Consider the following 22,389-nt stretch of genomic DNA (forward strand, 5'->3'; position numbering starts at 1 on the left):
AAAAAATGCAAGAGATTTCTCTAGAAGCAAGCCTGAAGTTGCTCAGGTGTTGGCCAGAGCATTTGCCTTTGCCACCCCCTCTACTTCCCTCTGCTGGAGCTGCATACCCACCTCTGTGAATATCCCATAACGTGCATCGCTTGGCACCACCTCATGCGAGGCTGGGACCGCACAGCCCTCTCCTGCACCACGGTGCTTCTGTAGGGCCCTCTGCCTGCAAGGAGGCAGGTGGAAACAGCAACGGCCATCCAGAAGGTGGCGCGCAACAGAAAGGCGCCACGTTCCGCAGTTAGGGCTTGCTCTTCCATTCCCACAAATGACCCAAAGAGCAGTCACATTTTCACTGTGTTTCTTTTAAAAACACCAAAGCGTTCCATCGGTCAAAATGACAGGCTTTCAGAAGAGGCTCCTAAAGCCGACTGAGGGTCCGAATTCTGTTGCAGACAGAGGAGGCCGGGCTGTGACTCTGGCCCCGGGGTTCCTAGCAAGTCACAGGCAGACCCAGAAGTGGAATCTCCTGTTCCTGAGAGTTCACGCCAACTTCAACTCCCATTTCCTAAATAAACTCCCCCTGCCCCTTTACTAGTAATGGACTCTTTACTACGGTATCTTTTAAAAGACCTAATTAGGGGTGCCTGGGTGGCTCAGTCGTTAAGCGTCTGCCTTCGGCTCCGGTCATGGTCCCAGGGTCCTGGGATAGAGCCCCGCATCGGGCTCCCTGCTCCGCGGGAAGCCTGCTTCTCCCTCTCCCATTCCCCCTGCTTGTATTCCCTCTCTCGCTGTGTCTCTCTGTGTCAAATAAATAAATAAAATCTTAAAAAAAAAAAAAGACCTAATTAGCATTATTCTTGTTCTTCTTCTGTGCAGTGCAAAAGATATGAAGCATCGGCTAGGTTTCCTGCTGCAGAAGTCTGATTCCTGTGAACATAATTCTTCCCACAGCAAGAGGGACAAAGTGGTGGTTTGTCAGAGGTAAGAGAAAAGGCCTCAGTGAAGACCCATTGAGTAGTAACTGTTTAATGTCAGGGATGTTCTATGAGGAGAAAAGGAAGTTGTGTTCCTCGTTAAGCTAGATTTGGATCAAAATGGAGTCCATTTTCATGAAGACTACTTGCATTTGAAATGTCCATGCATAAATGGAAAGACTGCCTTAATCAATAATAGGTCTCATCATAAGAATGGGAAAGAAAATATCTGCATGTTTTTCAGGATCTTAAATTTCTTGCCCTAAGTTTGTATCATGGCATTCAAGTTATTCTTTCTCTCTATAATGTCTCTAGGGTGAGCCAAGAGGAAGTCAAAAAATGGGCTGAATCACTGGAAAACCTGATTAGCCATGAATGTAAGTCTGACGGCTTTCTTCCCCACTAGGATGAGGACAAAAGCTCTCTAGATAGACAAGTTATCTCACAGTATATTTGATCTAATAGGAAATGCAGACAGAATTGGGTTTCTTCTGACTTCCAGACTCAGGAGAACCAGTCTGTTTAAAATTTTACCATGCCTTTGAGCTTTGTGATAGACAATGAGAAGTTCTTATGGAAACCATGTGGAAAACCATCTCTCTCACCACATGGGAAAAAGGTAGAGGGAAAAAGTTCCAAATATGAAGACTTTTTGCAGAATCAGCCTTAGTTTTTCTTTCTCAAACTTACTTTGGTAATTGGTGGCTGCATGCGTATTTTAGAAACACTGAGACTTCAAACCTTGAGCGAGAAACACTACGTATAACTGGGATCCAATAGATGTCAAAGAGATTACAGTCACCTGACCCCAAGTGACCCCCAGAAAGTGGGGGAGAGAGGAGGATGTTTTAACACATGCTTTATTCTCTCAAGAACCTTGGCTTTCTCTGAAATACACTGTCCCAAGAGGCCTGCCAGTGTGATGACGAGGGTGGCTCTTTTTCCTTCATCACAGGTGGTCTGGCAGCTTTCAAAGCTTTCTTGAAGTCTGAATACAGTGAGGAGAACATCGACTTCTGGATTAGCTGCGAAGAGTACAAGAAAATCAAATCCCCCTCTAAACTAAGTCCCAAGGCCAAAAAGATCTATAATGAATTCATCTCAGTCCAGGCAACCAAAGAGGTAGGTCTTCATGGCAGAGAACTCTCTGGATCTTAGTGAAATTTCCTGCAAGTGGTATTCAGTGGTGTGAATCTTTAGATCATCTGAGTTAAGGAAAAAGATCTAACAGTGGAGGAGGTCATTATAATCTCCTCAACCCCAAATCAATCAGTTAAGAAAGCTCTTTCATCCAGATGACTTAGATGATCTCCCTTAATGAGTTTTTTGATAAATCTTCCCGATTCATGAGAAAGAACAAAGATATTGCCCTGCCCACCCAGAAGCAGATGAGCCTTGTATACTCTCTCACATGTGTGGGGTGGAGCTAAATGTTCTTTTCATTTCTGAGGTATGGAGGGTGCACACGGATTACTCACCACAAAGCATGCGGCCTCGCATCCTCAACAGGGCAATGTGTCTAATACATCTTGGCCTTTAACCTGCAGGTAAACCTGGATTCCTGCACCAGGGAGGAGACAAGCCGGAACATGCTAGAGCCCACGATAACCTGCTTTGATGAGGCCCAGAAGAGGATTTTCAACCTGATGGAAAAGGATTCATACCGCCGCTTCCTCAAGTCTCGATTCTATCTTGACTTGGCCAACTCTTCCAGCGCTGGGTCAGAGAAGCAGAAAGGAGCCAAGAGTTCTGCAGACTGTCCCTCCCTGGTCCCCCAGTGTGCCTGATTCCCACAGGGTGCTGGGGGGCCGAGATGCCAAGACTCTATGCCTGGAACCCCTGAGGCCAAATATTGATCTGTATTAAGCACCAGGGCTTTATCCACATTGTAGCTTAGTGTTCATGCTGCCTGCCATGTGTGAGTCACTCCCGTGTAAGAAGTAGATCTAGTTTTGGTATTCAGGTGTTCATTAGGGCAGGACCTCATTCCAGTCCAGCTTTCCCAGAATTCCTTAGGGTTCCACATGAGCAAGTATCCAAAGAATGGTTTTATAAGGGTGACTTCCCAAAGACTGTTGCAGTTCTCTCCTCCCAACGGCTTGACCTCAGGTTGGTTGGTTGGTACATTTCATGTGACATCCACAAACACATGTATTCTGTTGGCACTTTCTCTAAACACTAGATGTTAAGATGAGGTTGATCTATTATGCGTATATATGTGTGTGTGTATAAATATATGTATATACACACATATATTTACACACACACATAAGTACACATTCTATGTATATGTGTCTATATGTATATATACATATATACTTCTGCAAGAATAGACAGGAAAGACCCTAGGTGCTCATCCCTAGAGTGTGTGTACATACCTGCATGCATGTTCTGATCCCTGGTCTTTCATCCTGCAATCAAACAGGCAAACAGAACCAGTTGCCATGCAGGCCAAGAGAGGAATGCTAATCTGTGGAAAGTTGATTCTGTAGAACTCCACAGGTTGGTGTTGGAGACGCATCCAAGGGACTTTATGCATAGTTCAACCACTGACAGCCTCCACGTTGAATGGTATTCTAAGGAGCAAATACCATAAAGAATCTTATGCCTGGCTGACACATTTCTGTCTTGGGCTGGTTATTACTGATGGCACTTTTCAGTCCCAAAGCTGTTGGCCTCCCCTTCTCTGCCCAGGTGCTTGGTACGTGGTTATCAGCAGCTGGGTTGGTAAGGGAGTTAGGAGAGAAGATGCTTGAACCAAATGAAGACATGCAGGCAGGGTCTCGCCAGCTCTACCTGCTATAAAATACTGGCTGAGTGAGGGCATGGGACTTCAAGGTTAATAGTCTTGTCCTCTACTCTTTTTTCCTCTCCTGATCAAGGTGCTTTTCTCATTTTATTTTTTCCTGAGGACTTCAGCCATCAGATGAGGCTCCTTACTTCACTGTGTGGTTGGTTGGTTGTTTCCCTATAATGGCTCCAGGCTATATGCCTCCCCTTACAAACCAGCAGTGAAGGAAGGAGTGCACTTTATAAGGGAGAAACATGTTTTTGCAAACTGAGAAGCCCTCATAAGTTTCTCTTTTGAAAGTAGGACCTTGTTCATTCCACCCCAAACATCAGGGTAACAGAGCCTGTGGGTATCTCTTTCCAGGCTCTGAGACTAAATGAGAGAAGAAAGGAAAAAAAAAAAAAAAAAAAGAGAAGAAAAAAAAAAAGGATACCAATTGTTAGAACTACTGTTTGGAACTTTTCAAGGCACATGAAATACTTGAAAATTTCTCATTTATGTTATTTATGATGTTGTTTTCTACAATGTTTTTATTATTGTATTGTTTTATAAATGGAGGTGCAGGATATCACCTGAATTATTAATGAATGGCCAGGAAGTAATTTTCTTCTCATTCTTCTAAAACTACAGCCTTTGAAGTGCACACACACATACACTCATGCATGCACATTGCACCAATTCCTCCAGCATAAATTACATGCGTGAGCACCTTGTGGCTTTTAAGCCAACAGACTGGGTTGCCGAATGAAAACACCGGAGTATGTCTATACAAATCTCACTGTATTAAAGATGTAGGTTTTCTCCGTTGTGCCCTTCTTGTCTCTCTGGCAGTCTTACTTTCCATGTTCCCAGAGTTCTTCCTCAATGTCACTTTTATTATACCTAGGTCCACAGTTTTGTGTCTAGTTGACTCCAGGATCCAAACGTGTAACTCTATTGATCTTGCCCTATTACAACTGTCACGACTTTCAGATTGTACCTGTGCTCATGGGCTACTGTCTTACAAAGAGGTCCAGAAGGTCATTCTGAATGAGAAGTAAATTATTTTATGTAATACAATTTTCAAGTGTGTTTTTCAATTGTATTTTCCTCTTATTTTACCACCATCTGACATGCTGAGCTTATCTGCTCATGATCTGTGGGCAGAATACTCCTTCCCTTTGCATGCCTGATTTTATCATGTGCTCGAAAAGCCTCAAAGCTGATGCTTCCAGTGAAACACATGCATCTTAATAATAAGGGTAAATAAATGCTTCATACGAAACTATCTGCTTGTAAACACATTAATGATCCACAAAGATGTGTGATGAGAAACAGCAGGGTGTAGGGCAATACAGAACATGGCTCATGTCCAGTATCCAATCTGTCCCATGCTAACTCTGGAGAAGGAAACAGAAAATGAATGTCGTATATTCTTCTGTTCCTGCCACTGCTCTGACTCCCTCTCATCACAGAGCTGAGGCAGTCGTGGCTCCAGAGACTTTGCTCAACAGACTTGGTGGTTTACTTGAAGGTCCTCAGTAACTGGTCAAGAGAGAGAGTTTGCCTTTCAGAGCTGCCCTCTGTCTCCAAGTATCTGTCTGATGAGAGAAGGTGGGAACAGAGGAGACTCAGAAGGTGAATGGGAGTTGTAGATACCTGAGGGACAGATTCCTGTCCAAACTGCTTAAAATCCTTCTCCTCCCACCCCCTTAAAGATTCTGTCCCCTAGAAAGGAGGTATAGAATGTTTCCATTCACAGTCATGGGTACAAGGTCTGTTACGCCATGAGACCTCCATTTCCTGAATTCTACCTTTCTCATTGTGAGAGTCAGCTTACAGGGTGTTAAGGACCATAGATTTCAAGCTGTTTTGAGGAAGTGATCCTTTTAGGGATCTGACAAAAATTATGGACCATCTCCTGAGAAAAATACACAAAGGAATCCAAATTCATCAGAAATATTTAGAGGGAAGTTTTACAACCTCCCCTTCAAAACACACAGGGCTGCCCTTCCCCTGTCCCACATGGGTGTGTCAGACTCCCCACGAGTGCATGGCTGCTGCTGCTCGTATGTAGTACCATCTTCCAAGTATCACAGAGGAATTCAAGCAACTCTGAGCAGTATGCTTGTCTCCAATCTCCACCTTGCCCATCCTTTCTTCTTGATGGTCAGCCATGAAATAAATAACACATATGTGCAAACTCTTTCTGACTGCGATCAACGACCATGTTTTGAAAAACACTTATTATTGCTTGTTATGTGCTAGATATTGTCCTAAGCTCTGTATATATGTAATAAATTTAATTCTCACACCAACCTTGAGATAGAGATGCCAGTCATGGGCATGGCCTCTGAAAAACATCTGCTGATTTTTATGGATGAGGAAACTGAGAAGTTAAGAAACTTGTCAAGGTCAAGCGTCCATCAAGGAGCAAAGCTGGGATTTGAACTGAATCATCTTTGCCCCAGAGGATGGCAGAGACTTGAGCATTCACCAAATACCCACACACCAATGGATGAGGAGCAGAGTGTCACTTTCAAACCTATATGGTCAGGAATAGAGCCAAATGCATTTCCTTCTCTCTCTTCTCCTTCCATGACAACCATGGAGATTATATGTTTCAGATTGTGTAGCAGCAGGATGAAGGATGCTTTGACTCACTTCAGAATATCAAGTGAATAAGGAATAAATCATTGCTGATTTGAGTCATCTATTTACAAGGCTGTTTGTTACTGCAGCAGAGCATTGCTTATCCTGAGAAATGCAGAGGCTATGCTCTTCAACATTCAACTATGTGGTTGTCATTTTATTGTGTGGGGGCAGGCACAAGGGTATGGATAAGGGGACTCCTTTACATTATACCAATTTGCAAACAAAACTTGACTTTGTAGAAACTGCACGACCCGTGGTGTGCCAGGCTGTGTCCCGGCACTCCATGTTAATAGTGCTTAAGTGTTTAGAGTTAGAAATGAGATGATAGAAGGAGGAAAGAAGAAAGAAAAGTTAAAAAGAGCAATTTCCAGGGAAAACTCACTATCCATCAGCCTAGGCCCACTGTGGACAGACAAAAAAAATTGAGCAAGCCAGCCAGATAAATTGGCTCATGTGGCTGCCAAGACTCAAAAGCATAGTAAAAAAAAAAAAGAAAAAAAAAAAGGCTCCATTCACTGAATTCAGAGACTGAATTCAAGACATGAGTTTGCTTAGGCCATTAGACTGCATGATGGCCACTAAATTGTTCATCATTAAAAACGGTGGTGTTAATATGCATTGCTTTCTAGATGTCACAGAGAAATGACATGAGAAAGGAAAATACTGGGTTTTGACCTTTTTGAGGTATAGAATAGAGGCAAAGTTGAGTGAGGTGACTGAGGAAGGGTTTACCTAGAGATAGCATCCAATGTTTAAGACTTTGCATACCAAGTGATAATGACCGAGCTCAGGCCAGGGTCTACTGAATTTCTGAAGCACATCAGTGGAGGTCAGCAATGCCTGGAGAGAGAACTGGGTTTCCAAAGGAAAACTAAAAGTTAATAGTAGGATCTTACATCTATGGCAGGCTTTTTAATCATCAAGTCTATGCTGAATGCTTTCCATGATCTCATCTAACCCTTAGACCTAAACTCTGAGGGAGATGTGATTAGTGGCTTTCCATTATGAGTGGAGAAAATGTGACACAGGCAAGCTCAGAAATTTACCCAAAATCATATATCAAAGAAGTGGCAGGGCAAGGGTCAAACCCAGAAATCTGCCTCCTGAGTAAACACATTTAATTACTCTAGTCGAGTAGAAGGGGAAAAGGGAGGAGAAGGAAGAAGGACTCACAGCAAGTGAGGGGAGCCTAACAGGAAGAACTGGAAGTAGAAGGGAGAGAAGAGGTAAAAAGATGAAACGAGAAAGAAATGGAACACCAGAAGGGATAGAAAATATGAAAGGAAGGACCATGACATATCAAGCAGAAGAAACAGAAATAAGATGCATGTTGTGAGGAAGGACAGACTGCCAAACAGTCACCCATGCTGGCATCTGGGTGGCTCCCACCGCAGAGCATCCTGCTGCTGCCCCGAGGTCTCTGTGCCCTGTCTGAGCTGGGGCAGGTAGAAGGTCTCTCTGGGACTATGGAAAAGGGAGTTTGGGAAGCAGGGGATAAATACCAGGTCAGCTTTCTCTCTAAGGATCACTTTTCTGTTTCCTCTTTCTCTCTCTAAATTTCTCAGATCCAGAGCAAGTCTTTAACCAACCCCCTTCCCCTGCAAAAAAAAAAAAAAACACCAAAAACAAAAACAAAAACAAAAAAAACCCAACCTAAACGAAGAATGAAAAAAGATAGAACAGGCCAACTTTCCCTTGGTTCCAGTACATCACCGGTTTGGGGTGACATTGCACAGGAACTGCAAGTCATTCAGCCACCAACAGGACCCCAGAGGGAAGCAGACATTTGGCACATGGTCCTGGTCACATTGCTCCTGCTCCCCCTGGGAGGGAAGCCAGTGAGGACCGCAGGGTCTAGGTTAAAGGGAATTGCCCCCCACACAAGTCTGATCAAGACAACAGCATGTGCCAATCAGCAGTGAGTTAGACCATGAGAATTGGGGGGGGGGGGGTGACCTCTTGAGATTCACTCTCCAGGGTTGACTGGGGGTGGGGGGTGGGTGTTGCTTTTGAAGAAAGTAAAGCAAGAGTTTTGTTGATTTTTTAGAAGTATTATTTGTATAATTCCCAGATTATTCCACCAATCCATCTGGCTTTTGAGTTGCTGTCTTCTGTCAGGGCCATGTAGCCCTGAGATGTTCCCTCAACAGCAACCATATGTGATGGAAAATGAATCCCAGCTATGTCATGTCAAAGACAAGGCCTGCTCATTCCTTCTCTGACCACCATGCCTGTATGCTCTGCCTCGCCACTTCTCTTCCCATCTCTCCTCTGTAGGACTTGGTACTTTCTGCTACCCTTGCCATGTTGCTAATAATTCCATACTTTGCGGTGTTAGAAAGGACAGCTGCTAGAGCAGTTTGCAAGTTCTAGATCAATTCTCTTCCAATTGCTATCTTGGAGATACCTTCCCTTACCTGGGACACTTTGAAGTGGAAACTATAGAATCACCCCTGGTTCTTTCTCCCTCCCTCCCTCACACCCAGTAATTACCCTGCTCTGCAGAATTCCTCTGGGTAAAATCATTCAAAGCCTATTTCTGCCTCTCTCCTGGTGTGACCATGGCAGGCCCTTTCTCTGGGCCACCGTCATATGTGGCCAGGCTGATTGCCTTCTGGTCTCTCCACCTCCAGTCTGATACCCTCTGATTCATTCCATGTAACCACCAGTCAGCTCTGAGAGGCACATTTGACCTCTCCCTCTCCTGCTGAAAATCTGCAATGCTCTCAACTCTCTAGGTGAGCTTTGAGATTTTGAACTTTATGATTTTGAACTCTTTCTAGCTTTCTGGCCTCATTTCTGATGACTCCTCCTCTGATCCAGCTATAATGATTTGTGCTTCCTGATGGGGCATTCTGTTAATTGCCTCTTATGATTGTTTAAGCCAGTCTTTCCATCCTTCTCCTTCAACCAGCTACCTCCTACTGTTTATTTTAAACTCAGCTCAAGGCCAATCCACAGTGAGAAGACTTCTCCCCTTCTTTGACAGAACTTCATTGTTTCTCTGATGTCAAGGCTTCCCTTGGTATTCTGTCATGTTTTCATTGCTACTAGCACAATGTAACCATCGATTTATGAGTGTGTCTCCCAAACTACACGGCCAATTCCTCAAGGTTACCAACCATGTCTCATTTGATTTTATAATCCCTGCACCAAGTAATGAGCTTAATCCATGGAAGGTGACTATTTGTTGACTGAGTGACCACCTTCGGTTTTACATACCCCTGGATGCAAATAGGTAAGTGATCCATCAGGCCCTTCCCATGTCCTGAACACTTACCATACACTGAGTGTTCACATGAGCCTCTCAGGCTTTACTGTAATCTCACCACTTTCCTCTTAGAAAATGCAGGGATATTTCTCCCAGCCTTGTGCTAGGGGTTGGGGATGAAATAACCAGAGTAAGGAAGAGCTGTTTAGAACCACCTTACAGAGAATAGAAGATTTAAAAAAGAAGTTGGTAGAGTACGAACAGTGTGTTTCTCTATTCTATACATACAGTGAAAACTTACATATATTTTGTATGAGTTTACATACAATTAAAATTAGTATGCCCCTTGACATAAACAACCTTCTCGTTTATATCCACAGCAGAAAATAGCAATAAATGTTAGCAGAAAATAGCTAACATTTATTGTTTACTCTCTGCTAATATAACTCTTTATGTGTATGAACTTATTTATTGCATGTAACAACCCTATGGTGAAGAGGCACTAAAATTTATCACTCTCCTTTTAGAGGTGATAAACTGAGGCACAGAAAGATAAGTATCTTGCCCAAGATCACACAGCTCATAAGCTGAGGAGCCAAGAGTTGGTCCCAGGGCAGTGTGACCCCAGAACCCATGCTCTTTGCTACACTCTCTCTCACACAAGCCTAGAACTCTGTCTACTTGGTCTACTGTCTACTAGAACTCAGAAAAAGTGGATTAATTGACCACTCTTCCCTCAAAAAAAAATGTTTCTCTGAAAGTTTCTTCTGCTAATCTCACTTATTTCTTGGTATGCTCCTATTTCTGCTTGTCCCTTCTATTTCTTGTAGAAGAAGACAAACTATTAATAGTTTTCACTTACTGAGGGCTGATGTTTAACCTGGTACTGGGATTTGTGCTTTGCATGTGTTACCCCATTCAACTCTTCCAATATTTCTACTTTGCCAGTTAATAAATCTATTCAGAGTTGAGTACACTCAACTCATTCGCTTGAGATCTCACCACCAATAAAGAACAAACTCAGGACTAAGGTAAGGTCAGTTTGAATCCAGAGCTCTTTGGGTCGTAATGACTCATAATGACTGTTCCCCCAAACTGTACTGCTTTCAATAATCACCTCAAAATGGCTCTCATAAAGGGATACCAGCATTTGGGGGTGATTTTATGTGAACTTTTACTCAGTTATAGATAACCTGATCTAGACAAAAGGAACTCTTGTCTGAAGTAGAAATTGGGGAAGCTTCATATAAATGACAGATTCTAGGCTCCAACTCTAAAGATCTGGTGTTTGGGGGATGTATACCTTAAAAAAAAAAAACTACTTTTAATGATCTTGATACATAATCAGCTTGGAAACCATTGATCTAGGGGACCCAGCTCAGAACCAGAAATCTGAGGTTGTGTATCAAACAGGTCAGTTCCTACCACTCTCTGTATCTTAGATTCCCCATTGGCAAGATGAACTTAACCCCACTGAATGACCTGGACATGGAAGCTATGCAGACAGAGTGGCCTGCATGGAGTCCTTGAGAGATGAGGGCAAAGGGCCCTCTGCTCAGGATTTTACATTGATAACGGCAATCGAGCGTAACATATTAAACATAAACCACACTAGCTCGTTGGATATTCATAACTACCTGTGAAGTACATATCATTATAAAAATAAAAATTAAAAAAATATGTTTTGATTTTTCTTTCACTATATACAAAAGTTAATTTTGTATGTTAAGCATAATGCAAAAATATTAAAATTATATTTTTGTATGTTCTCTTAACTTACTTTTTTCTTATCTATATACTATAGTTTAAAATATAATTTAAATAGAACTTTTAAACCTAGTTTGATAATATTTTTCTTTTAAATATTTTAGTAAAATATGCATATTCTTATTGCTGATGTGTTTGGATTCATATTTACCACTTTTTTGGAGTTTTCTGTCTATTTTCCCCCTGCTTATTTTTTCTCATTTTAATTATTTCTCATTTATTATTTTATAAGTTAAATTTTCTGTCTGAATTATTTTAGAGGTTACTCTGTATACTTTATTTTTTTTTAAGATTTTATTTATTTGAGATAGATAACATGAGAGAAAGAGAGAGAGAGAGAGCAGGGGGGGAGAGTTAGAGGGAGAAACAGACTCCCTGCTGAGCAGGGAGCCCAATGTGGGACTCGATCCCAGGACCCTGGGATCATGACCTGAGCTGAAGGCAGAAGTTTAGCCAACTGAGTCACCCAGGTGCCCTACTCTGTATACTTTAGCATGCATACATAATGAAGCCAAACATTAATCAATATTTTACCCCTTAACTAAAAGATATTTCAAAGACCTTGGATTATTTTGACTTTGATGATCTCTATCTTAACTTACATGGCTTTGCTGTCCATTATTTTATCTTTATTTTTTTTTCAAATATCCAAAATTGAATATTATTGCTTTCCTATACAATCAATATTTATTGCATACCAGGATTTTTATCCGCCATTTTTTTGAGGATTATTTTCCTTCTGCTTAGTTATAAAGCCCTCGGATTTCCTTTAGGGAAAATCTGTGAAAGCTATACTCTAACAAAAAAAATTCTTTTGGTCTAAAATTTTGATTTTGACAATTTTCAATAAAAAATGATTTTACTCTCATTCTTCAAAGAAAATTTTACTGTGAACATAATTTTAATTGGATGTTTATTTTCCCCAACCGATGAAAGGTAATATTCCATGGCCTTTGAGTCCAGTGCTGTGGTTGGAAAGTCAGCTATAAGTGTAAGAATTTTTCCTTTGTAGATACCTGTTTTTCTGCCTTTAGATTTCTCTTTGTCTTCAGTTTTTCCTAGTTATAGGTCTATTCATTCTATAAGAAATTACTTGGACATGCTCAACTATGGATAAAAATCTTTAATTAATTTTGGAAAACGCTCAAACACAATGTGTTTGATTATTGATGATTGCCCCATTATCCCTCTTATATTCTTCAGGAATTCCTTAGACATGTTGATCTTTACATCTTATGTCCTATGCCTCTCTCCCTCTGGCATTCTGAATAATTTCTTAAGATCTGTCTTCCACTTTACTAATTATTTCTGCTTCCAGAATTGTACAATGATCTGTTTAAGCCAGTTTGGTCATTTTTACTTTAAAATTTTATTATTTTAATATTTTTGCATTTACATTTAACATACAAAATTTATTTTTGTATATAGTGTATTAAAAATAAGAAAAAAATGTTTTTTATCTTTTATCTATGAAAAAACTGAATACCCAGAACCCAAAGATGCAATAACATATTATTAAAATTAATAAAATTTGGTCAAGTAACTTGCTTTGTATTTCAAATATTGATAGCCTTTTCTTTCCTCTACCAATGAGTTCCTATAATGGAAATCAAAAAATATCCCATTTACTATATTTAAGAATACATTTAATAAGAATACATTTGATAAGAAAATACACATATATGAATAAAACCATAAACATCTTAATAAGCATATAAAACAAGAAGCTGAGACTCAATGCCATTTTGAAAATAAATTTTCCCTAAATTAATCTATACATGTAATGCAATCCCAATTACAATCCCAATAAGATGTTTTTGGAATTGCATAAAATGTTCTCGACTGTCATATGGAAGGAGTAATGTCAAAAAAGTAGCCAAGAAAAAGTATGAAAAATAAAAACAGTGAGGACAGATTTGTCCTACCAAATACCAGATATGATGTGACTGCATTCATATCAATAAAAATTAATCTAACTTTAAATGTGAAAAGATAGAGCAAAAGAACATAATATAAAATATTGAATTATCCCCCAATATATAGTTCATTTATAGAAAAAAACATTTATAGTGCTTTTATCTCATTTCTACAGGGAAAAGAAAAATTATTTTAATATATAGTGAAGCTACAGCAGGCTACTCATTCTGCAATCCACTTTATAGTCCAAAGGGAAACTCAAGGTCTCTAGAGTTTGGAAATGTTCTCAAAAAGAAAGTCAGTTTCAATACTTGCTGATATTTCTCTGAATTCACACTTCTACTTTTTTTCTTGGCTCTTGAGAGTTCCTTACTTTCATGCCAATTAACATAATTGTTAAGGGTTATTTCATATGTTATCCAGCACTTGGTATTGTTCCTATGGCAGATTTGTTCAGGGTATCTGGTCTACCATTGGAAAATACACACATTTTTTTTTTACAGGGGCCCTGGGCTTAGGAGGGGGTGAGGCAAAAATAGTTCAAGAAACTGACGTAAAACAGACCATGTTTGCAGCAAAGAGATTAGTGCAGTGAGAAATATTGGGTTGAGGTTTTTCTTTATTAAATGTTTATGTAATTACATTTAATAAAGAACATTTAATGTCTTTGTCCTACTATTAGGACAAAAAGTAAGCTAAAGATGGCCGTAGAGTGTGAGTAGGTTAACACCAGTTGAATATGCTCAGCATATCAATGAGGAAAGCTGTGAATATACGTCAGGAATATATAAAGGAGTCTCTGGTCTGAATAAAGATTAGTGAATACTCTAAAGTTTTAAATCCAGAAAGACCCAGAGGTAGGAGGAGATAACTGGAAGTCACCTCATTCTCTTGTTGTTATCTTGGACATTCTGTTCCCTGTTCTCAACCTGGTTACAGCTTCTGTCACCTTCCTGTTTCAAATTCTTAGCTGCATTTTCTAGTCCAAATGAAGTCTTGCCCTTCTAGAAAAAAGGAATGACCCCAACTGTTTTCAATGATTCCCTTCTTTATTCCCAATAGGCACAACTTCGATAAAAGTCAGTTCTATACTACCTTATGCCACTCTTCAATATTTTTCTAAATTCTTGTTTGTTTTCTCTAAAGAAGGCAGATGTCACATGGAAGGTTTCTTCAATATATCCCATAACCCCAGAAGAATCATAGGCATTGAGACTAGTGATCTGCAAATGTTTTATATATGTCATTTATTCACAAATATATAAGTAGAAAATGTAGTGTTTAATTAAGGTGTTTCTCACGCAAATACTAGAACTCATCTGGGACTTATCTGTCTTACTACAGGACCCTTGGAGCTCTGTGGGTCAGAGTAGATGTTCAGTGATGTTTGCTTGCTGAATAAAGGGAACCGAATGCAAAAAAAAAAAAAAAGAAAAGAAAAGAAAAGAAATAACAAAAGAGAGGATGAGAGAAAAAGAAAAAAAGCAATAGAGGAGAAAAGGAAGGAAGGAGGGAAGGAAGGAAGAAGGGGAAGAAGGAAGTAAGAAAAGAGGGAATAACAAAAGGAAGGAAGGAGGGAGGGAGGGGAGGCAGGAAAGTCCATTGATTTTATCCCTTATAGGTTTGTGAAAATAGAATTTCAGAGAAAAGACTGGCAAACCAGGGAATAAGGAAGCAAAACAAGAAAATAAGAATATATGAGGTGGGTATATTTAAGTCAGAAACATAATGTGCTTGGCAACCACTTGGTGCTCAAATGAACACACTGATTGCCCAGTCAGTTAAGTGAACATTAGACACAGTTCAATTAAGAGGTGTTGTCCAATAGCCAGCTTTACTGGAAAAGGTGAATTGGTCAGCTGAATTTCTCTTTCACAGATCACTGGGAGGAAAGCTGTTCCAGTGGTTCCAATAAAGCAGATGTACCTTGGTCTCTCTTGCATTTAGCCATTCTTTACTTGGATTAGCTTCTGCCAGGAACTGGAGTGCTCGAGATAAATTTTAGGCAACACTGGGCAGTTACATTGATTCTTTCAGGTGACAGGTTGTCCCTTAATCAGTTCTTTTTCTCCATGAGGAGAAATATGAACCTGCTGACTCCAGGGTGGGGAGAAACCCACTCAGGAACATTGTCCTTATCGGCAAAATACCGCTGAATTCATTCTCATGGGGTTTCATCCTCCCAACAGCAGATGACAATGATGAAGCCAATATTGTTACCACGAAGACCTAGGTGTATCTATCATCCAAGACTGTTCTCTTTAAGACCTTGAGGCATTAAAATGAAACTTTCCTTTCCATCCATCAGCATTCAAGAGGAAATGAGAGCCAGAAAAATAGAGTGAGGAGGGAAAGGGAGTTTACTACCTTTACAAGCTAAAATTGGAACTATGCTCTAATAAATCCCTTTTATGGCTTATAGTTCATCAGTTTTAATTTGGAAAGGGATGGGGCCAGTGATGGAATGAAGATAAGCAGAACTTGTTGAATTTCCAATGAGTCATGCTTATGAAAAATGCTTGCTACCCGGTCATTTAGCCATGAGCAAATTATCATTCTTTCTTGTTAGCAACATTTCTCAATTTCACCTTCAGTTTTTTAAATAGGGACAGAGAGTTCTTGAAGCTCATATCCACAAAATAATAATTAAAGTGAAGACAATGTTACAGAGGGCCAACATAGATATTTATATCCCCCCCCCAACGCTGCCCCAAATATAAAAAAAAAAACCCTTACGAGCAGCCTGAGAAAACAAGAACAAATAATAGATAACATCATCCCTATTTTCCAGAGACTGGTCACAATTTTTTGAGAGAAATATTTAGAGGTGGGCAGGAAAAGTATTTTAAGGAATTTTTCAAAAGTAACCATCTCTACTGGCATCACAGAAGGCGAGCTGGAACTTAATGGGGTGCCCCAGAAAGTACTTATTGGCTCTGAAACCTGTGAAAAGCCCTGGGTGATACCCTGGGGTAGGGTGCTATTGATAGACCTATAAGGAATGAATACAGCGCTGGGTTACCTCAGTTAAAAAACACTCTGAAGTCTAAGTACAAAACTCAAAGTGTTATTTCTAGAGTAGACACTAACAACCTTCAGTGCACAATGACTTTGTGTAGTCATAGGTCATCAGTCATTATGATTAAGAAATAGTTTCTAAAAGAAGATCAGACATCCCCTGATTGGATGCAACTTTGATGCAAGCAGGAACATGATGTAATATTTTAATATTGAGATCCTGGGGGGTATTTAGCTGGTGGAAAATATTGAGAATAAGAGAATAAGAATTTATCTAGGCCATTTGGGTGTGAGAGGACTATTAACGATCAACTGTCCTTCCTCATTCTATGTGTTTCTGGTGGGACTACCAGTCACGAGAGCACGGCCCCTCCTCCCCTCCATGCAACTGGACATGTGAAATGAGCAAGGCTAATCAGACTCTGGTCATGTGAATCTGAAGAACAAAAATGTCCCGGAATTCCTGCTGTTGAGATCTTCCCTGGTCCTGAACTTCCCAAAGCTTGATTATTTGGCTCTTCTGTCAGTTCTGCAAACTGTATAGTACTTTTGATACATTGTTTTTGAGACTTCTCAAATTACCAAAGTTGATTTCCATTGTTTAAAGCCAGAGGTCACTGTTGATAACACTGTCACTGGCAGAAATGTGTTCTGGCAGGTGGAAATATTATATAAAATTCCCAAACTCTCTTTATTTAGATTTCATGTATGTACTTCAAGCAACCTTTCTGATTACTCATTTTTCTTTCTTCACCCATGGAGATAGCTCCCCAAGACATTAAAAATTTCTATTTATTTCTATATCAGTTAGCTTTTACTGCATAACAAACCACTCCAAAACTTGAAACTCAATTACTTAAGACAAGAATTTCTTTTTCTCTTCTAGGTACCTATGGAATGACGGAGGGTCCTCTGACCTAAACCAGGCACAGTAGGGCTTATCCTCAGGTTGCAGGCTGTGTCTAGGTCTTTTCCACATACCTACCTCATATCTTTATTGGCCAGTAGGCAATCCACAACCTGTTTTTCTCAAGGAGATGGCAGAAGTGGAAGATGGCAAGACCTATTGTGCAAATATATTTTAAGTCTTTCCTCACATCTCATCCACTAACATCACATTGGCTAAAAAATCACATAGCCAAAGCCATGCTGGGAAGCCATTCTGGAAGTATACTTTGCCTTTAGTAGATGGGAAGCAGTGAATATTGGCTAAAAAGTAACCTAAATTATCACATTCCACCTCTCATTCACATTTTAATATCCCTTCCAAATATACTCACTGCATTCTAAGATCCCTCAAACGTCTTATTCAATCCCAGCCTCAAGCTCCAAGTTCAGAATCCCTGGATGTCCTTCATGTTCAGATGAAGTTTATCTTATTTCATAGATCTATAAACTTACAAGACAATCTGCCCTTCCTTCATGCACTCAATATGCAAGGGATATGGGCATACAATTGCAATGAATATTCCTATTTGGAAAAAGAAAGGATACCCATAATAGTCACTGGTCTGGAGAAACTGAAAACATGCTGAACAAATGTTGCCAAGTCTCTCCACTGAGGGTAGAATAGTTCTCTTATTAGGTGCTAGTCCACTGTTTTCCACAGCTCTTGAGTCCGGCCTCTGGGAAGTTGGTTCTTCTTTTCCATCATAGTCCTTGGCTATTTCTTCAGATGGCATCAGTTAATCTGCCCTCCTTGCCCTGAGCAGCTTTCTCACTTGCTTTCTGCCTGTAGATAGTTGGGAACATGGAGACTGTTTTATGTATTAAACAATATGAACCACTTTTTCATCTAGGTGGGCAGCACTTTTATCAATATAACTCTATCAAAACTTTATGGGTTTTTTATGTATTTGATTCTGGTCAATTCCATGATGCCAAAAGCACATTCACAACTTCTTTTTAGATATGCCCCATTTCTAGGCTTAATTAATGGTACTTTAGGCACATCAAACTGATGTGGCACCATGTTGTTAAGCTTTCTAGCTCTCCTTTTCAATGATGGAACCCTGGTTGCCAGATTTTAGGGGGAAGTAATAAAAATTCATAGGTAAATATCTACCAGCGCATGTCACACAATGATGCTCCATAAATATTACTTAGCCGTCCATTCTTTTTTCATCTGGTTTTAAGTCCATCTCTTATTAATTTGGTTCAATGTTACCAGATATGCCCCAAGTAAAATATGAATGAGAGTCTAGTCACCCTAAGAGAATTTATAAAAATTAAAATTTTATATCTGCAGATCTGGGAACTAGACCACTATTATGGAAGTATACCAAGATGCTACCTTTACATGAGGAAAGCCCCAAACTATCCCTCCCATCCTTTAAAACACTAGTAGTAGTCAGCAAGATGTTTATGGAGTAATTTCATAGATTTACATTTTTGTACCTTCTCTGATTTTTCATCTGGAGAATAGCATCATTGGACTCCCTAACCCTAAAGTGTCAACTCTGAACAGAACAATGGCTGCTGCTTCCTGTGCAACTGAAAAGGGGATACTGATAAACTCCAGAAAGAAGGCACAAGAATCTCTCAATAGATGACCTCATCAGTGACTCTAGGGAAATCCCTTTCTGAGCTTTCATCTCCTTATCAATTCAGTGGACTTCACAGAGTTGCTGTGAAGATTGAAGAAGGTCATGCTCTAACAGTGCCCAAAATAGGACAGTGGACTAGCTCGGTCAACAACAGTTCTGATCCCCTTATAACTCACCCTCCAGTCGTGCTAGCTTGGAAAGCTAAAGAACTATACTTCTTTAATTCCCTTTGCAGCAAAATTTCTGAGTGTGATCTGAGCTCCACTAATAGATGGTCTTGTCTGAGTCTTTGATACAGAAAGGAGTTACACAGAGAGAGAACCAGGATATAGGGCAGTCATGTTGCTGGCATGATGGTGGCAAATGGTGGTTCTGGATCTAGAACACAGTGGTGACTTTCCTGGTTCAGCAGCTTCCTGTTCATGGCAGACATGGTCTTGCCCTGAAGCTAGAAGCCATGACAACTACTTTTCTGATTCTGCAGTTCCTTGAAAGTGGGAGAGGGAGCAGTACCTCCTCGGCAGGCCAGCTCTTTGGTGTCATGTCAGTAGTCATTTCTGGAAGCTCAGTTCAAGTCTGTTTCTTTAGCTCTGCCCATGAGTCTGTACACTCTTTGGAACCACGAATAAACCCATTTTTTTTTTTTTTTTTTTTGCCTAAACCACCTACAGTGGATTTGGTTTCTACATTTCAGAACCGTGGTGAATGTAGTACACATTAATATGTTAGTTATATCTGAAGATAAGTCTCACAGAAAGCAATTTTTTAGGGAATAAAGTTTGGCCTAATGGAAAAATCATCACTTTGGGAGACATTGTGTATTCTAATCCAGATGCCCTATGAGTCATGGAACATCAGACAAAATATTTCACTTCTCTGAAATTCAATTTACTCAGTAATAATATCAATATAACAGGTTTTCCATTTATTTAGGATATATTTATTAACAGTGCACTTAGGCCTTTGTGGAGCTTTACTTTGCATCTACATTTTTCACTGATTTGAAGTATTAGTTTTGTAGTAATACATCCTTCATTTTCAAACCTGTATAATTTTTAGCAACAGATTTTATTTATTCCTAAATATTATACAGGGTGTAAGCTGCCAAAAGGGGAACTCTGGTCATAGTCAGATTTTAAGAGAATAGGTTGTGTAAGACTGAAGGAAAAGGTAGGCATGGTCAAAGGGCCCAAATTTTTGAAAATGAAAATGACCCAAAAGAGAAGGGAAGTTCTAAGAAAAAGCTGAACACCAAAATGTGGAAGTTTAATAATAAGACACATGATAGTTTTTTAGGAAAGAATGACTAACTAAATTTTAAAATATTCCATACAGTTGCATTTGTAATGCAAATCCAGAATAATGACACAGCTTCAACCCTGTGTAATATCTAGATATCAATAAGATGTTTCTACAAAATGAAAGGTTCTATTTTCTCTTGCCTCTGGCTTGCTCTCACTTGATGCCTCGTATGAATGTCAGCCAACCACTTTCCATAGCCTCATTCTCCACAAATTGTGAAAAGGAGAGGATAAAATTTCTCCCTTCAGGATACTTATAATTCCCACTACTGTAATTAATAAATGATGAGATTTTTGGAGAGAACCGACCTGTGATTTGAGCCAGGGGTTGTAAAGGCAGAGGAGAAATTGGCAGAGGGGTGCCATTCAAAGAGAAGCAGGATTAGTAATTTCTCACTTTGCCTTGAAAGCAATCTCACAGCAGAGAAAAATGCTACCCTGAAGCTAAGAGAGAAATAACTAGTTGGTGATTAAATTCATTAAAATTCTTAAATAATAAGATAAGCTGGAATGACTTGAAACATTTACTATGTACCTACAGAAGTGCTAAGTGCTTTGGCAAGTATGATATCATTTAATTACTGGTGTTAATGAAGTTGGTATTATCTCTGCTTTGTAGAAGTTGAAACCGAGGCTCAGAAAGACGAAATACTTTGACTGATAATCATGTAATTTCCTATAGTAGTGAAGAAAAGTGAAGCAGAGTAAGTGAACAGAAAGTGACAAGGGGAATCTTTTAGATCGGGTATCTGAGAAAGGGATAGCTGATGGAAAACTTGAATTGGTCCGAGGATGTGAGCCAAGTGAGTATCTGGCAGGAAAAATCAAGTACACAAAAAAACAAAGCAAGGAATAGCAAGCACAAAAGCCTTGAGAAAAATTGTGAGCAGTTTGAGGAAGAGTGGGATGGTTAGTGAAGAACGAATAAGAGAGGTGAGAGAGAGTTTGGAAAGTGGACATTAGGTCATGTAAGGTCATGATAATGACTTTGGATGTCATCCCAGGTATGATGGGAAGCCTCCAGAAGGCTCTGAGATGATTTATGTTTTACAGGATTACTTCAGGTGCAGTGTGGAGAATAGAATAAAATGAGTGAAGAAAGCAGGGGGAGAAGGGGAGCAGAGGAGCCACTAAGAGGCTATTTTAGGAGCTCACAAGAAGACTCCGATGGCCTGGACCCAAGAGGGTAAAGATGGAGGTGATGAAAGGCAGCCAGATTCTGTATACATTTTTGAAGGCGACATAGTGGGATTGTAAAAGAAATGGATGCAAGATGTAGACAAACAAGGAGTAAAAGATGAGTCTAAGGTTTTGGTGTAAGTCAACGAGTAAGTAGTGTTATTCATCAAAATGGGAACATGAGAGGAGAGGCGAGTTTGAGAAAATATGTCTAACTCTGGTTTTGTTTTTGTTTTAAGACATCAATAGGGAAAAGCAACATCTCCAATCGGTAGCAGAAAGTTGATTATTAAATAATTGTTTTGGGAACAAATGGAGAGCCATATGGCAAAAAATAAAGTCTATCTTGAACCTTATGCTGGGATAAAATCCAAATGAATCCAAGTTTTAATGGTAAAGAATGGGACTATAAAAATATGAGAAGAAATCACTGGACAATTAGATCATAATTTTAAGTTAGAAAGTCTTTCTAAATGTGACACACTTTTTAAAAAATTCCCAACACTGCCAAAAATCTCTGCTTTGGCAGGTGCATTTAGCTTGGCTTCTTAGCCTCCATTCCATGCATGTGCAACATAGGAATCCACCACTGATACAGGGGAAATTGCATTCTGAACTTTAGGCTCATCTTTCTGAAGTTCTTTTCTCCCCTCAGTGATACTGGACCCTCATGTACTGGCTGCCTCTAATTTTTATCCTCCAGCCCAGTGACACTGCTAAAATCTCTAGGCTACCACTCTCTTCTGAGAATGTAAGTGCCATGCCAGGAACCAGAAAATTCTAAGGGGTAGGAGGTAGGAAGCAACGGATAAAGGTGGGCTTCACCTCAATACATTTTCCTTCACTCTAGAATTGTGTCCTTCAATTTCTGATTGTTCTGGGTTCTCTTTGATGATTCACATATATTTTTATTTCTCCCACATTTTATAGTTGTTTTCAGAGGAAGGGTTAGTATGATACAAGTTACCCTGTCATGTATAAATGGCCCTTCTCCAAGTAATTAATTGATTATACAAATAACAAGTAAAGATTTGGTGATTTAAAAAGTACAATTTAAACA

General features: G+C 39.7%; 1 protein-coding gene across 2 annotated transcripts in view; it reads left to right on the top strand.

Annotated features, from left to right (window-relative positions):
* Nucleotides 1-4,815, top strand: part of RGS4 (regulator of G protein signaling 4) — a 7,155-nt gene extending 2,340 nt beyond the window's left edge. The window contains exons 2-5 of one of the 2 annotated variants that reach the window (XM_035010048.1): nt 868-972; nt 1,281-1,342; nt 1,921-2,087; nt 2,513-4,815. In XM_035010048.1, coding sequence (XP_034865939.1) covers nt 868-972; nt 1,281-1,342; nt 1,921-2,087; nt 2,513-2,752 — 574 coding nt within the window. In that variant the 3' untranslated portion in view covers nt 2,753-4,815. The remainder of the gene's footprint in view (nt 1-867; nt 973-1,280; nt 1,343-1,920; nt 2,088-2,512) is intronic. The other variant, XM_035010049.1, reaches the window with a different exon arrangement.
* Nucleotides 4,816-22,389: the final 17,574 nt, after the last annotated feature.

Source organism: Mirounga leonina, unplaced genomic scaffold, assembly GCF_011800145.1.
Source record: "Mirounga leonina isolate KUSES-001 unplaced genomic scaffold, KU_Mleo_1.0 Mir_154, whole genome shotgun sequence".
In the NCBI taxonomy this organism is placed as follows: domain Eukaryota; kingdom Metazoa; phylum Chordata; class Mammalia; order Carnivora; family Phocidae; genus Mirounga; species Mirounga leonina.